This window comes from Genypterus blacodes, unplaced genomic scaffold, assembly GCF_046128005.1.
Source record: "Genypterus blacodes isolate CSIRO-AG114 ecotype Tasmania unplaced genomic scaffold, CSIRO-AGI_Gbla_v1 ptg000156l_1, whole genome shotgun sequence".
NCBI lineage: Eukaryota > Metazoa > Chordata > Actinopteri > Ophidiiformes > Ophidiidae > Genypterus > Genypterus blacodes.
The window spans coordinates 6,508,125-6,525,096 of NW_027466957.1; the positions used below are offsets into that span (position 1 = coordinate 6,508,125).

The 16,972-nt window shown below is 44.9% G+C and overlaps 1 protein-coding gene across 7 annotated transcripts in view; it reads left to right on the plus strand.

Moving 5' to 3' along the window:
- anks1aa (ankyrin repeat and sterile alpha motif domain containing 1Aa) overlaps positions 1-15,757 on the plus strand; it is a 53,097-nt gene extending 37,340 nt beyond the window's left edge. For 5 of the 7 annotated variants that reach the window (XM_076166109.1, XM_076166111.1, XM_076166114.1 and 2 more), the window contains 11 exons: positions 2,018-2,130; positions 7,229-7,327; positions 7,579-7,725; positions 7,962-8,069; positions 8,505-8,666; positions 8,839-8,976; positions 9,083-9,154; positions 9,275-9,361; positions 10,362-10,499; positions 11,643-11,825; positions 13,562-13,693. In XM_076166109.1, the coding sequence (XP_076022224.1) occupies positions 2,018-2,130; positions 7,229-7,327; positions 7,579-7,725; positions 7,962-8,069; positions 8,505-8,666; positions 8,839-8,976; positions 9,083-9,154; positions 9,275-9,361; positions 10,362-10,499; positions 11,643-11,825; positions 13,562-13,678 (1,364 nt within the window). In that variant the 3' untranslated portion in view covers positions 13,679-13,693. The other 2 variants (XM_076166112.1, XM_076166113.1) reach the window with 2 other exon arrangements.
- Positions 15,758-16,972: the final 1,215 nt, after the last annotated feature.

Genomic DNA, 16,972 nt, shown 5'->3' on the forward strand with positions numbered 1-16,972 from the left:
GCTCTTATTCTTGCCTCCTCGTCATGGCCTGCAGTGAGCTGTTTAAATATTAACCAGTACGTATGTCAGGGGGGGTGAGCTCAGTTTGCTTTGTAGACTTGAAGAAAGCTGAAACCACTGCAGTAAAGTAGTTACTTGCCCATCACTGGCTGTATGTGGCTGGTCTGAACTTGATCTGTGAGCCTCTGCATGTCTGAGGCTCAACCGTTTCTCACAGCTCTGCCTCAAACGAAGCTGCTGCCGGGAAGCCATCAAGGGTGAAGAGTCTCCCTGCTTGGTGCACGAGTAAGAAGCAGCGTCACTTTTAATTTCCCTCCTATTCAGCCTCGCGTTCACCTCCTCACACTGATGAATGGAGGTCTGTGACAGCCCTAGCTGGTGGGCTCTCTGCCTGCAGTCACTTGTACTCCTATGCTCTCTAACTACTGTTTGAAGTCTTCATCAGAGTGAAAGAGATGGTGGAAAGTGGGGTGAAGAAAACTGAAAGCTGCTGGCGCTCAAGTGCAAAGACATGTAATCAAGGGTGGGGGTCTGTAGCTGAAACAGCAGCTCACACTGACGTGGAGCAGCCACCTGCAGTGTTTCAGGGAGAGAGGGAGGGGGAGGGAGGGAGGGAGGGAGGGAGAGGGAGGGAGGGAGGAGTGGGGAAAACGTAAGCAAGCGAGGATAGGAGGGAGGACGGAGGGATTGCAGCCAGTGGAAGTGTGAGCAGCCAGGACAATAGAATGAACGCCACCTTGATATCAGCGGGATTCTGTGCTTGAGGCAGCTGTGAAACTACCAAGGCTTTTTTTTGGAGAGGCAACTTCTGCTGGACTCAACAGCATCTACCAGACTGGGCAGGCTCAGCACTTTGTTGTCTGCATGGGAGCTTTGTTCAGGGATCCTTTGGGATATTCAGTTTTCTTATACAGACTACTCCTTCGGAAGATGTGTATGTTTTTGTTATCAGTTTCCAAGATTTCGGAGTGGATTTTATGACATAGGAAACCCCCTGGAACAAGACTGGTTTTATAATAGGTGGTGGTAGGTGAAGTCAATAGAAAGGGTAAAATCATTGCTTAAAAATTGTAGAAACTACTCTATGAGAAGTAGTTTATAAGCTGGAGGTCCTATTGACGTATCCTATCTCCCTGCTTCCAATGGGACAAGTAGGTTGACATAAAATGAAGATGTTAATGGTTGTAGAAGCAAACAGCTGCTGGTGCACCGCTCGGGCTGCTCCGTGTTCTGGCTGCTGACAGATCTCAGTGGAGCTGTTGATCTTGATCATTATCAGCCCAGTCGCTCCATGTGTTTCAGTGTCCCTCCTGTTGCTCCTGCTGCTTTTCATACGCACAGCGTCATGTTCGCAGGTGGGAGGCTCCTGTCTGGAGTGTGTTGCGGGTGATATGCTGACGAGTTTGGATCTGTGAATCAGTGATGAGCCTCTTTGGTAATTAACTTCTTCCTGGCTCTGCCCACACGTTTCTAAAGAAGGCTGAAATAAATCATTTCATCTGGAAAGCCACTGTCGTGAACTGCAGCTCCTGTCTGCGCCTTTTCAGTCTTAATTAAGATTAATTGGATGAACTAAGTTTTGGATGCTTTATTTTTTTTCCGGACAGAAAAGGAAACTTTTCCACGAGCTGGATATTAACTTTTTTTGCTCTATTTTCTTAGCGAGGCAGTGCGTTGATTGCATATGTGTATTTGGCATGTTCGATGCTGTCTATCACAGCCGTAGACATAGTGGACATTAGCTGGTAACCACTCGGCGTCTATCATCTCCTTCACCCCTCACCCCTGAGCTCAGGGGTTGTTCAAGCCTTCTCAGGTGACTGTGGTTCAGCCCCCGCTGCCTTGCGGGAGCTGACGCCCCGTCCAAAGAGGACACTGTCTCCGCTGCCCTCCTGTTGCCTGTGTGCTCGGCTCTGCTGGCCGAGAATGATGTGGCAATGCCACGTCTCATCTTCAGAGTGCCGCTGCTACCGACTGAAAGGGTTCTCATTACTGAAGCGCTTTCCCCTGTCTGCAGGTGCTGCAGGTCGGCTGCTGGACCAGCCTGTAGGAGACTGGCTCGAGCATGTGGGGCTGCCGCAGTACGAGAGCAAGCTGCTCCTCAATGGCTTCGATGACCTGCACTACATGGTGAGTTTCTAACACACACACACACACACACACACCTGCTTTATATAACTGCTCTTATTTTCATTTGTCACAGATTTTCTCTTATGCCAGACTTGGTTATTATCAAGTGTGTAATGTTCAATGATTGGTCCAGTGACTTTGTTTCCCACTTTTTATTCACTTCTTTCCTCACCCCCTGTATTCAGTCACTGGGTTTATTAAATGTAATTCCCCTATTTCCACATATTGGTGATGTTACTTTATAGTCTTATCCCTGCTGGTTCCTGTCTATCAGCTTGTCATTCCAATAGTGATGAGCCCCCCCACCTCCCACCCCCACTGTGAGATGTTCCCATTAGATTCTGATGAAGTTACTACCTTTTATGAAATCATACAGTCACGTTCAACATTGACTGTGAGCTATATCCAGCAGTTCCTTTGATTCCAGAATAACTTTTCATACAAAATCTTAATTCTGGATACGCACGTTGTCGTAACCCTATGCTCTGTGATATTCCACATATTGAACCTTTGTTTTGTCACATACTCTTTCTCAGATCATTTGCAGTGTTGGCCCTATTTAAAGTCCATCAAATAGATCGTGTTTGACTGGATATTAGTCTCTTGTTAGTCTCGTGCCGTGGCTAATGGGTCTAAATGAAGATGTTGAGGTTTTTTTTAGGGAGCTGACAGTATAGATGAAATACGATACTGTAATTACCAACTTTTCCAAAACCCAGATGGTCATTGTTCTCACTCAGGCCGCCCTTGTTATGGCCTCTCACAGTCCGTGTTGTCAGGAATCAGCTGCTTCTCAGGCAGCCGACTCACTGAGGGGTGTCTCAATAAGCAATGAGGTGCAGTTGCCGGGCTGACGTGTTTATGGAGCCCACAGTGTGCAGCGCCGCTGTTGCCTTTTCCCCCTGTAATGAGGATTGATGGTGGAGAGGATGAAGTTCCCCGTTGGCAGCTTGAGCCACTGGCCGTGACCAAAATGAAATGGTCATGTGTGTTAAATGAGAACTCTTTCCCTCCTCCATCATGTTTACACTTCTCCTCCTCTTTACCCCCGAGCACATAACATGAAGACGGCTCGTTCTGGATGTTTTATTTCCATCAAAACGCTGCAGTTGCAGATTTCAATGATAAATTCCTTCCTCTGTGTTTGACTGCTGTGTAAACAGGAGTGCACAGGCGTTAATCTCTCAGCAACATTTACATCTGCTTACAGTCAGTCTGATAATACAATAGTCGGTGCCCAAAACAGTTCCACTCCCACAAAATACTGCTAAACCATTTAACATGCGAAGGAAGGGCAACAATCTAGAAAATGATCCAAACACAAATGGCATTGATCAAGAGAATAGTATTTCTGAGTCCTGAAATGCCCAGGTTTTACTTTGACCTTGTCAGTGGAGATGGACATTGAGCACTGATGACACAGTTCTGTGTGCTTTTCTCGCCAAATGCTGTTTTTGTTATTACAGGCTTAGACTTAGTCGTCCAAATAGACGTGTGTAGTGTAGTTTAGTCATTGTAAATTGAGGCCTCTACATCTTGTTGTCCGTGTGTGGAGTTGCTAGTCTAAAATGTCTCATCTAGTATCTATCCATATTACTTACAACCGTGGCTCATTAGTGTGGATAGCATTACAATATTTGCAACATTATGCTGGGATGGAGACTGAAATGAATCCGAAATTAAATATCCATGCTGTTTATCGAGGGACGGACTGCTCCCATAGCCGGAGAACTGGGCTATTTTGGGCTAATTCCACTCTACGTAGAGTCTGTAGATTATATATCCTTCTTTTAGACTTCCACTCCTCCTTCTTTAGCTCGCCCCCAAGCAAAGACCTTGCAATTCCTCTATATTTATGCACAGCTTATAGACCACCTGCCTTCATAAAGATCGCCAGAGGATTTCAACAAAAGGCAATAACCTTTACACAGCATGTCCTTCCCACTGTAATTGTCGCCCTTATAAGGACCACAGTTTTCTTTGTGTTTTATAATTGAGTTTAATGTGCACTTGTGCAAGAAGACCTGTCGGGAAAACAGAAAGTTCACATTATTTAATCTGTGTTGGCAATGTTACCAGATAAAGAAAATCCATTTGATGTGTTTATTAATGAACCACAGTGAGTAGTAGTTGTACCCTCTGTTGTAACATATTGCCACAGATGGCTCGATTCCTTGCAGACGCACACATTAACAAAACAGATCCATTGAATGTGCATTACACAGATTCGATTTCAAATGATCTTACTTACGTACTCTATGACGAGGGAGGCACATCAAAGGCGAAATTGAATTAAGAATTAGAAATAGAGCCATGCTGTCTGCTCTGGAGCTCAGCTTTTGATTGCTGCATATGAAGGCGTATGCTGTCATATCGTTCTCTCTCCACTTCCATGTAAAAGTAGGAGCATTAATCTGAGCTAAAGTGTGACATAGACACTGGAAAATACCTGTCCCGCTGTTGGAGGTGTGCAGTGAAAACACTAATTAAACTGTTTACTTTGCCATTCAGTCTACTGTGATCTCTGTCTAGCCTGCAGGCTCCCTGTAGAAGAGGATCAATAAATGCACTGATTGTATTGCGTTCAAGCACCGAAGCAGAGCCAAGCCTCTTCGGAAACCAATTAGATGCTTTTTATCGACTCGTAGAGCAAATGTCCTGATGAAACAAGCTCCGCTGTTCTCTAGGCCGGGCTCATACTGACATGTAATGCTCCCTGAAATCAAACGGCTCTTCTTTTTTTTCCTAGACAAATGAGGACAGTCCTGGTTTTATCGCCAGCGGCGACAAGGTCAAAGAGCTATAAGTTGATTTTTGTTCTGCAGGGACATCATTTTGAAATGAGCTAGAAGAGAACAAATCTAGACCAAATCTTTTTTATGGCACAAAATGGAGACCAGTGTCAGAACAAGCAGTGTTTGTGTATTCTGTGGTTCCATCTGTATGTCAAAACAACAGCACAATTTGTATGCTGGTAATTGTCAGTGCCATGTATTGTTTCCCAATTACCCTGTTAATCATCGTTTGTGTTGGAATCTGGTATAGCACGAGTGATCATTTTTATTGTCTTTATACATTATGTAACACTTTCCTCTGCTGTTTGTGGTCTTATGACAGCTTATAAGGCACAAACTGACTATTTTTGCCGCTGTATGCTTGTCCTTTTGTCGGTCACACCGTGCAATCCCTCGCTCCAAACCCATAGAGAGAGACAGGGGGGGGAGGGGGGGGGGAGTGAGTGAGGGCACAAAAACACATAGCATACCCCTATACTTTATATATTTCTTCCAACCATGTTGTGCTGATGTCAGCTTTGCCTCACCAAATGTTTTTTCAGTCAGTTCTGGGAAAAAAGTGCAACTACATTCGTCTAAATGTCCCTACAGCTTTGTCTCTCAGGTTCGCAGTGTGGCATTTTTTTAAAGCTCAAGGTAGTACTTTGTCTCGGATACCATTCAAGTACGGTGGCCATGTACGTTTCAGTGGGGTGTACATATGTGACAGTGGGGGTTTTTGTTGCATTTGCTGTATTTACTTCAGAGAGAAGCAAACAGGGACTGTCCGTTTCAAACACATATTGTAGAAAAAGTGCTGCAGAAGATGGAGAAAATGGGAGTGCCACAGCCGAGTCAATCTGTGAAAGCCTTACTCCTAAAGCTGAGCCATTTATCAGTTCATCTCCAGTGGGACAGCAATGCAATCACAAACTGTGAGTCCACTATTTTCCACCCGACCCCCTCAAAATAGTCCCAGTCCTCAGTCGGAGAGGATCGGATCAGCAGGTTGGGTCTCAGGAGATAACAGGGCTTTAAAGTTGTCTGTTTGGATGAGGTATTAAGGAAGGAAAGGTTACGTGCCGTAATGTGCACATCCACTTACTGTGTGTGTGTCGCTATAGTTATGACAACTATAACTTTCCACTGTAGTTCACGGACGTTCTCACTGAAACTTACTTAAACTGAAAATTGTCTTGTGAACTACGATCCGTGGCCTGGAACTGCATTAGTGTCTTACTCAGCAACACTGCGACTCGCACTAACATTGGGATTCGACACACACCGCCTGTATGGATTACGCTGCAGTTTTCATCGTCAATGACAAGACTAACTCCTCCCTCTCCTCCACCTCTGGTTTGCCACTACAGCATCTGCATGAAAATCAGGCCATCGGGTTTGACCTACAGACAGCTCCTCTTCTGTCCCCCCTGTGTGTGTGTGTGTGTGTGTGTGTGTGTGTGTGTGTGTGTGTGTGTGTGTGTGTGTGTGTGTGTGTGTGTGTGTGTGTGTGTGTGTGTGTGTGTGTGTGTGTGTGTGTGTGTGTGTGTGTGTGTGTGTGTGTGTGTGTGTGTGTGTGTGTGTGTGTGTGTGTGTGTGTGTGTGTGTGTGTGTGTGTGTGTGTGTGTGTGTGTGTGTAAGCAGAGGTGGGTTAGATTGAGGTTTACACTGTATATAGTACTTTTATGGATAGAATTTAGTGTCTGGACCATTGTAATGCTACTGTTTTTGCTGTAAAAGGACGTCAGAGTGTTTAACTTGTGCACATCGGCATGTTTAGGGTTTTTTGTGCAGCCATCAGCTCCAGTCTGCTATTGATGCACTGGGATTCTTCCTCTCCATCTTATTCTGCAGCTCCGACATTGATTTATTGGTCCTGTATCCATTATCCATTGCAGCCACACAGTCTCAAAGGTGATACTTTAGCGTAAACCAAGGATGGCTTTGCCTGTCGCTCTCCCTCGTCCCTGTCATTCCCTTCCCCCCCATGCACTTAAATCTTATTTAGGGGGTTATCGACGCGGCCCCTTTGCTACAGTTAGTGAGTTTAAACTTCTCGCACAGGAGTGATTGACCTTTCTTCTGCAATCGATACCAAGTCTGCAACGTATGCTTTTCTTTTTTAGGATTCATCTCGACTAGATTTGATAATCGGCCTTCGAGCGTTGATGTTCAGTGTGGTGTTCCCTGTTCTATGGACGAGTCAAACCTGAACCCCGTCTGCTGGGCAGCGACATGTTTCTGCAGAAAAGCAGTACGTGTTTTTCGATTGCTGCAAATGTCATTTATTCAGGAAATTGTTTTTTGTGTGTTTTGTGCTATAGGGCAGCAATGTTATGGAGGACCAGGACCTGAGAGAGATTGGGATCACGGACCCGAGCCACCGAAGGAAGATCCTTAGTGCAGCGCGTTCTTTGCCCAAGGTGACAAATTATCGATTCTCTCTCAATCTCACTTATAAAGCCTGATTCCCAGCCCTTAGCATTTCCTTTGCTGTTATCACAAGGAGCTAATCTTCCCGGCGCAGGAGTGTAAATCTAACGCATCTCGTGTTGCCTCCTTTGAGTGCTGATACAGGAGCACAAGTTTACTGTGGCCACTTCATATGACCAGGCAGCGAAATGGATTGAAGCCTGCTCAGAGATCAGCAAATGACTTTGTTCTTCTCTTGCAGTTGAAAGCTCTTGGCTGTGACGGCAGCAGCTCTCTGTCCTCCTGGCTGGACAACCTGGGCCTGCAGGAGTACCTACACAACTTTCTGACCAGCGGCTATCGCACTCTGGACTGTGTCAAAAACCTTTGGGAACTGGAGATTGTCAATGTGAGTAGGAGTGACAGAGGGGGACTGTAAACAGAAACTGGGGGTGACATTTATTGTTTGTGTAGGACAGGGGCAGATATTTTAGCCAAGTTGATGCCATGAAGGAAGGAGTATTGGTAAAGGTAAACATATAAGGTGACATATTACATTTATGAGCAGTAATGTTGAGGTCTTCTCTTGCCCTCTGCTTCTACAATGCCCGGCCCATGTTGTGATGGGTTGCTTCTTTTCTCCAGGTGTTGAAGATCTCCCTGCTTGGTCACAGGAAACGCATCATCGCCTCTTTAGCCGAGAGGCCGTATGAGGAGCCTCCTGTGAAGCCTCCTCGTTTGTCTCAGATCAGGGTGAGGACCTCAAGCCTTTAAGGAATTAAGGAATTTAAGATTTATTCATTTAATAGTGACAGTGCATATTATTTTTCATTTTAAATCAATCACAATACACGAGCTTCAGCTACAAGGCTAATTTTCATACGCTAAGAAAATCAAAACGGGTTATAATGCATATGAGATAAGAAAGTTTCAGCTGTCACAGGTGTACACAATAAGTCTTTTTTTCAGCCCATTTGCTTTGTGCAGAGATGGCATAAACATACTGGCAACCAGTCTGCCAACCTCTAAGCCTCCACCAGTGATTGATTTGATTCGTAGTTTGTGAACAGCAAAAATAAATATCGCACAAAGGCTCTTTCAGAAAGATTGAATGCCAAACTGGCCTGCAGTCTCCATCGTGAAAGTATCTGTTATGGTAACGACCCCGATGTGATTCTGCCTCTGCAGTGCCAGGACCTGCCCGGATCCCAGACCTCATCTCCCCTCAGTCACATGGAGTCCTACACAGGCCGCTCCATGGACCCTCTGTTGCCTTTAGGAGAAATGGGGAAGAAGAAAGTGCCAGATGCCGACCACGACGCCGCCCACAGATCCCGACATCGCTCGCATGTATGTGGCTTACGCGTTTCTCTCCCCTTCAGCCCCGGCTTGTCACGCTCCAGTGATCCTTTATGAGGTTGTTGTGGGCGGACCGGTGATGCATTGCTCTGTTGTCCCGGAGTTTAGTGACCCGGACAGCTGGCAGTATTTTCTCTTTATTATTATCTCTATACTTTGACAGGAACGGTATGAAGAGCGATACCGAGAGCCTCGCCTGACTCTGCGGCCGCCCAGTCTGGCGGCACAGTACGCTCCCGTCCAGAATTGGCATCACCAACCTGAGAAGCTGATCTTTGAATCCTGCGCCTATGAATCCAATGTGAGTGTACATCTCTCCGCTTTGTATCCCTTATTGGTTTGATCAAATGTGCTCTGTCTTTGATGGAGTCTCCTCCCTTCAATATATCTCCTCCTTCCCTTTCTAGTATCTCGGCTCTATGCTCATTAAGGAACTTCGGGGCACTGAATCCACCCAGGATGCCTGTGCCAAAATGCGGGTATGATGCAATGTCGCCACATGGAACGCCACAAATAAATTCCAGGTCCTGTTCCACTATACAAACAAATGATTGGCAACTTGCCTTATTGTTCTAGTATGTTGTTGTTTTGTCCTCCAGAAGTCAACAGAACAAATGAGAAAAGTCCCGACCATCGTCCTCTCCATCACTTATAAGGGTGTGAAGTTCATAGATGCAGCCAATAAGGTGAGCTGCACGCACACACACACGCACACACACACACACACACACACACATACACACACACACACACTCACACACACACACACACACACATACACACACACACACACACACACACACACACACACACACACACATTCTTCAGAGCTTTATCTCAGGTCTTCAAATGTAAACACAATCTGTAATGGAAATGCAGAGCAGTTAATGAATGTCAACTCTCCAACCTACTTTTTGTGGACACAGAACAAATGATACACACACGCGCACACGCACAAGCAAGCACTGCTCCAGTTCACATTTCACTCCCATACGCAGCTGAGTGGCCAGCACCATTGCTATCATTTTTGTTTATCATTCAACCTGATGGTGGCGCTGTAATAACCACTTTCAACTGGATAACATTATAACTTTAACTGTACTTCAACTGTAAGTCAGGGAATCAAAATGGTTCTTATCCCAGAATTCCTTTTTTTACTACATCTCAGCCTACGATTGTTGCTCAGTTGTCACAAAATGTTAGAGAGGCTTTTTGATATTTTGAATAAACATCAGCTGACCTGTTGGTGGCGCTATAACACCAAAAATGACTGAAATTTGCCAAACTTGTAGCTCAGTGCAGCATGCTCTTTTTTTGCAATATCTGACTTTAGAGCAAATGTCTTTTTTCTGTTTGCTGCGCCTGGTGTCAAACTTGTCTGTTGTTGTATCTTCCGACTTGATTAAGTCTGCACATTATGACATTTATTCGACATTGTAAAAAATGACCTAGCACAGATTCCTTGGTTGCTCAGAATGCATTTCATTTTATGGCTCCACTTTCCTACGATTGGCTGTTTGTGCCTCACTTTCATCTCCTTATTTGTCACTTTCATAACTTTCATTTGTCAAACAACCCATTATATTTGACTACATTCTGATCTGTGTGTCATACCAAACCAACACTTACAGAATTGTTCTTTATACTCCCACCAATGACTCGTTCGCGTCTGCCTTGTCCGTGCAGAACATCATCGCGGAGCACGAAATTCGCAACATTTCCTGCGCAGCCCAGGACCCAGAGGACCTGTGTACGTTTGCCTACATCACCAAGGACCTGCAGACCAGCCATCACTACTGCCATGTGTTCAGCACAGTAGATGTGGTAAGGATGACAAACTCTCATATGTACAGTATGCATGCACTCCACGCAATTCCTCCATCCTTATCATTTCTCGTGGTCGTCGCGGTGATGAGATGTGACGGCCTGCACGGTCAGCGCTGATATCTGTAGGTTGCTTTATCTCTCGTCACGCCTCAGTGTGAGTCGATTGCCTCCTTGTAGACGCGAGTGCTGCCCTGGCCGTGATAACTATCCCTCATTACATTACCTGCTCTGTCCCCCCTCAAGATCAGACGATTGTCTTGCTAAACTGTTTCATGACGCTGTGAGAGTGATTTCAGAGAGGGTCTCAGCTTCCACTGTGGGCATTGTGGTTCTTCCTGTCGGCAGCTCTGTGACGTCTCTGGCCAGGAAATGAGAGGCCAACAGATAAGATGGCTTATTTTAGACATGTACTGTTGCAATTAACGGTGCAACAGAGGAGAGGGGGCTTTTAGTAAATGGAAAAGTAGATTAATAGAGTAATGTGGTTTCAGCCTTCTAAGGCAGCAAGTGTGAGTTTAAAAACGCATGACTCACAGCCAGATTTTAACCTCGTCTTTGCCAATCCAACAGCCTTGCAATCGGCAGTTGTCAGAATTGTCGTGAAATTTCAACAGCGACTTTTGGTACTTTGCATGATGAAAGAGTTTCACCGTCGACAGTAGAATATAGTTCTTCTCACTGAAAATAAGTCAAAGGGAAAGGAGCAGCAACTTTAACATTCAACATCAGCAGCTTCTGCACAGGCCAGGCACTGAGAGGTGGATGGTATATGTCACTGCTCCTCGTTACATAATTGTGTTTTGAAGAAGCTGTACTGCAAAATGAAACGGCTCTTTCCTGACCTTTTTGTTGTTTCTGATGCGAACAGCAGTTATTTTTGAGCACGAAAAACTGCAAATTAAGACACTTTAGTTTCTGTTCTACATTGTCAGCAATGGAAACAGGCCTGTAAGGAATGTTCCACCAAAGACACGTGGTACATATTGTCTGAAATAGATATATATATATATATAGAGAGAGAGAGTGAGAGAGAGAGCGAGCTTTATAACAGTAGAGTATGAACTCAACCCTGCTGTTTGATGCTATAATTTAATTTCTCTGTACAAGCTTCACATTCTGCTCCTCCACCCTTTCTGATAGAACCTCACCTATGAGATCATTCTGACGCTGGGTCAGGCATTTGAGGTGGCCTATCAGCTGGCACTGCAGGCCCAGAGGACCAAGCAGCACCAGCCCCTCCCTGCGGTGCCTGGTTCAGAGGTCATCGAGACCAAGTCCAGCCGACCTGTACCCAAACCAAGAGGCAGCGTGCGGAAGTCATCGGTGAGTGGAACATTGAGAATATACAAACACACACACAGAGGACACATATTTCAGAGCTGTATCTCAGAATGTAAACAGAATCCATAATGGAATTGCAGAGCCGTTAATGAATGTCAAGTCTCAAACCTACTACAGAAGACATATGCGTGTTTGCAAGAATGCTAGATAAACAGAAGCTGAACTGAAGTGATGATGAATCTGTGTACCCGACATCCAAAATAACCAAACTTCTGCGTAATTCAAACTGGTTGCTTCTTCTACAGTAAGTTGGTATTTTGTGAGTCTATGCTCTATATATCACATTCTGGATACATCTAGTTCAGCTTGAAAAATCACACTCCCATCTTTCTATCTCACTGCACGTCTGTAGAATCGTCTGCTCTCATCCATCCTCTCACTCTATCCTCGTCCAATAACGGCGAGTTACCAGACTGCAGCAGCTGCCCGTGTCTCTGCCTTGCAATGAGTCCAGCAATAGCAGAGCGGCAACCTTTGTAACATGACATGTGATTACTTCCTTTCCAAAGTAGAAATTCAGGAAAATAGCAAATCCACAATATTCATATTTAGCTGCAATGTTTACCAGCACAGTAATATTCTTAGTAGTGTATATTTTAATGAGTCACCTACTTCAAAATGTCTTAAATAAAGCAGATTTAGCAAGTTGTTTTCTGTCACACCCACTGTTCTCATCCTTGTTCATCCATTTAAAGTGTAGCTTGTGCTGAGTGTGTTTAATATAATTGCTCTCCGGGGACCTCTCCCTCTTCTCTATGTTAAGGAGCTAAACAGAATCATGTGAACGTGACTCCCTGTCTCCTCTCACTCCTCACCTCCTGCCTTCACCGCCGTATTTTGATGTTCTTCCCGTCTCACGCCCTGTAACACTGTCAGTTCGTCTCCCATTTCTTCTCTCACTGTCGCTCTTCTTGTTTGTTTTTGAACCTCTCCCTCCCCTTCCTCCTCCTCCCCCTCCTCCTCCTCCCCCTGGTGGTGTTCATCTCTCCCAGGACTCTCCTCCTCTTGACAGTCGTTGCTGTTACTGTTACACCTGCTCTACCCGTACCTCCTTCCTCCCACTGCACTCGGCCAGCACCGACACCCAGGTGCTGCCTCTTCCTCCTCCTGCTCCTCCTCCTCACATCCTGTCCCATCCCTCACTCCGTCCTATGTTCTCCTTTTTTCCCCACTGCCATGAAAATCCCATAACTCCTTGGATCCATTTTTTGTATGTGATGTGATTTTAATTGTGTCATAGTATACAGTATACTGGCCACACTTTAGACTAGTCTCATCTGGACTGAAGTGTGCTTCTAAGGTTCCTTTGACTCAGGAGCCCCCTAGTGGTAGGAACATGACAGTTCGGCAGCCAAACTAGCAGAAGAGCCAGTTTGTGTAAGGCAGGGCTGGAAACAACAACAACTACAATTAGGTTACTTAGCAAATAATTAAATTAAAGTAAAACATAGCAGATTCTTTAGACGTGGTCTTTAGAAGTGGTTTTAGACTTTTTATTCATCCTCCGTTTCCGTCTCAGCATAAAACGCGCCGACAATTCTCTCCTCAGTACTCAAGAGATGACTGTGATTGGTCATTAGCGGCGTGGAGTGACTCAGTATGTAAATGTACAGTTTCCACTTGAGTAGCTGTTCTCTGTCATTGAAAGAATTTAAAGCCGCCTGTTGTTTCATCTCTCTCCAAAGTAAAGTGTGAGTGTTTCTGTGTGTTTTGTACAGGGGGACCTTGTAGACCACGAGGGCGATTCTCAGTCCCAGACCGGTGCCACGTGGCAGTTGGACCCCAAGGACTCCAAGCGCACTATCAGCACTAAGTATGAGACCACCATATTCTGAGCGGACCCCTCTTCCTCCTGACCTCTGCACCCCTCCGCCCCACCCTAACCCAACCCTCCCTCCGGGCCTGGTCTGATCCGCTGCCCTTCTCCTTTCCCATCTCCTGTGTGCCTTTTCACTGTGACTCTGCCTCGCTGTGGGCTGGACCCCCCTACCCCCCCCCATGCCCCCACCTCCCTCTTCCTGGTCTCCTCTCCTGGATCAGCTGACTGAATAAATCACCCTTCCTCCTGCTCGTGTGCTCACCTGCAACGAAACAATCTGTGACACTTCACTGGGTGCCGTTGCTCCGTTGTTGTGCTAAACAGCCACCACTGGCAGACTTTCTATCGACACTCACCCAAAGTCCCAGCCTGTCGCTCTCCTCCATGCTTACACTCCTCCCTCACTCCCTAATTTCCTCCACTCTTCCCTTTCCCTCTTCAGTGTGTCTCTCTACTCAAACTAAGTTGTGCGCTCTTTCTCTTCTCGGTGCTTCTCCGGCTTCATTAGGCGACGGCCGCTCTGAGGCTTTTCACGCTCGCCTCGCAACACCTGAATCCGAGTGCAGCCAGGAGCGACCTGCTACGCATCCTCTTATCTGGATGCTCGTGTTTCCTGAGGAAATTCCGAAACAGTTCCCATAATGCTATGCATCGAGTCAAACTTGGCAGGCCGTTTGTGTTCAGTGAGATGCCAACCCTGGAACCGAGCAATGACCGAACCTCCTGGGGACTTTCTCTCGCTGTCAGCCGCCAAAAAAGCCTAACATCATATAGCACTGTGATATAATGCAGTAAGAACTTTTGGGGTTTTCTAGTGGAAAGAATATGGGATGTGCATGTTAATGGTCCTCGCTGCTTCAGAAGACAGACTGGCATGTCCTCTTTTGTTTACCAATCAGAGACTTAAACCAGGTGCGTCTTCTGGAGAATTCTCTAACTGAGCACTTTTCCCTTAAGTGTGTGTGTGTGTGTGTGTGTGTGTGTGTGTGTGTGTCTTTTCTTTCCCCCCACAACAAATCTTCTTTGTTCGTTTTCACCTTTCCGTTTTCGCTCTTTCACCAAGTTAATGTTTTACGCTTGTTGCCAGTTAATTATTATATCGTTGTTCAGTGTAGTTTTACTTTAATTTAACCTCACTGCTCTGTGTGTGCATGTGTCTGTGTCCCCTCCCTGTAGCTGAACACTGTGGCCACACCCAGCCTGCATGAAAGGACAGGAATGACCCATGTTGCATGATGGGTCGGCAGTTTTGTTGGAACAGTGACCCACTTCCCATGCAGGGGATCATATCTGCAGGTGGATCGCACTCGCACCACATCACAGTAACACATCAGGAGGGGGGAAATGAGCCTGAAGACAACACAAACACACTTCTCACACACCCTGAATACACTCAACGCAGCACCGTGTCTAACAAACCACGCTTCACGTCTCCTACCTGCTGGTTTCCTCTCACTCAGAGCTCGAGTTTGCTTAATAGTGTTTGCGCGTTCATGAAATGTAGTCAATGGGGAAGTGACTGTGTTATGAAACAGTCAAAGGTACAGAAATGACAGCGTGAGACAGAGATCACACTGTAGGTACACTGATTCATCCACCTCTCATCCACAACAAATAACTGTGACTAACAATGTAATCTTGCACGAAAGGAATTCTCTAACCAAAATCTAAGGGCAAAGGAACTGACACTACAAAGGCTCTTTTTATGTGTATGACAGTGGGTGGCTTTTATTTTCCTTTTTGTATGTTTTATCTTTTAATTGGACAATGACATGTCCTAATGCTCCAACTGGATCAGGTGTGGTTAACTGGGTTTCTTTTTTTCCAGCTGCTTTGTTCAGTTAATCTAGATTTGAATATCCTCCAAACCTGCCATGCAGGCTGGGTGTTATTTGGTTTTAGCTGCAGAACATTCTGGCACAGCATGTTTCTCCCGTCTGACTCCCAGTTTGTTGACTGTAAATGGTACGTCTTGGTCAGCTGATGTGTATATGGGCACATAGTCAGGTCCTTCATGATTTAACTGTTGTATATATGGTACGTTGTCAGGCCAGTATGGTAAACCTATGGTACACTGTCTTCAGCTCGTAGCCAACAGCCTGCTCACATTCAGCTTTTGCACATTGCTAAGGATCAGGAGAAATATCTTAGGACTAATCTGTTAATGAGGATGTACATGAATCTAGCGGTCTGTATTTTGATACTTGAATGATTTTGCTTTTATATATATCTATATATGTATATATATGTATGTACGTATGTAATTTTTTGACACATTTGTCAAAAGAGAGAAAAGGACTATGTCTTATAAAGTTAAACATATCATAAATAAATACCCTGTGATTAAAAAAAGACAATGACTCAGAAGCGGGACCTCACTTAAGAAAAAAAAAATGTAAATAATCTTGGGCTTCCAGTCTTTTTTTATTATTGATTATTATTTTTCAGAATTGTACAAACTAATAAATGGTGCGGAAGAATTGGTGCCCATTTGGACTCTTTATTTGTCCATAATGGACATGTTCTTCTGTTGTTTAAAAGTGATTCATCTTTATTTTTAGCCTTGGAGCTCAGCCCAACTTTCATATTTGAGGAAACAACATAAACACTGGCAGGCCTGTGAATGTGAAATATTTGTGTCCGCCCTTTATCCTCCATTTCATGAATCTTCCAATGCAGACGGATGGACAGCAGCCTCTCAGATGCTGGTTGGATCATATCACACAACAGAGATGTAACCCTCTGCCTGAGATAAACCTCGGATTCCCTGGAACAGGAGATGCAGGGGCAGTAAACGCATCATGATATCCGTCTGTCTCACTGGGCTGAGCTGGCGCGTATATGGACGCAGTCTTGCTTAACAACAAAGAAATCAGTTTTTTTGGGACATTTCAGTATTTTATGAAGTTCAGACTTAATTTCTTGCACATTTCTTCTTCTGCTGTGATGGTTCTGGCATCTTTGATGGGAAATTTGTGCTGATATGTTTAGAATTATACTGAGTCATTTCTGAAGGTATTTATTGTTCTAAATTGATCCACGGAACTAAATGTTTGGCTTTGTTTGTCCTATATTGCTTGTGACACCGCTTACATTCAAAACAGGAAATAGTTATTGTATTGACTTTGCCAACAAAAATGTATATAGTCTACAGATTAAACCAGTTTGTAGACGTCACTACTACTGTTAAACAGCATTATCTATTGTTTTACATAATCATAACATTGTATTTAACTGATATTACATGATTATAGCATTTTATTTGATCTTTTTGCTTCTCTGTTTGGATCTGAACAAATAATCGTCCTAT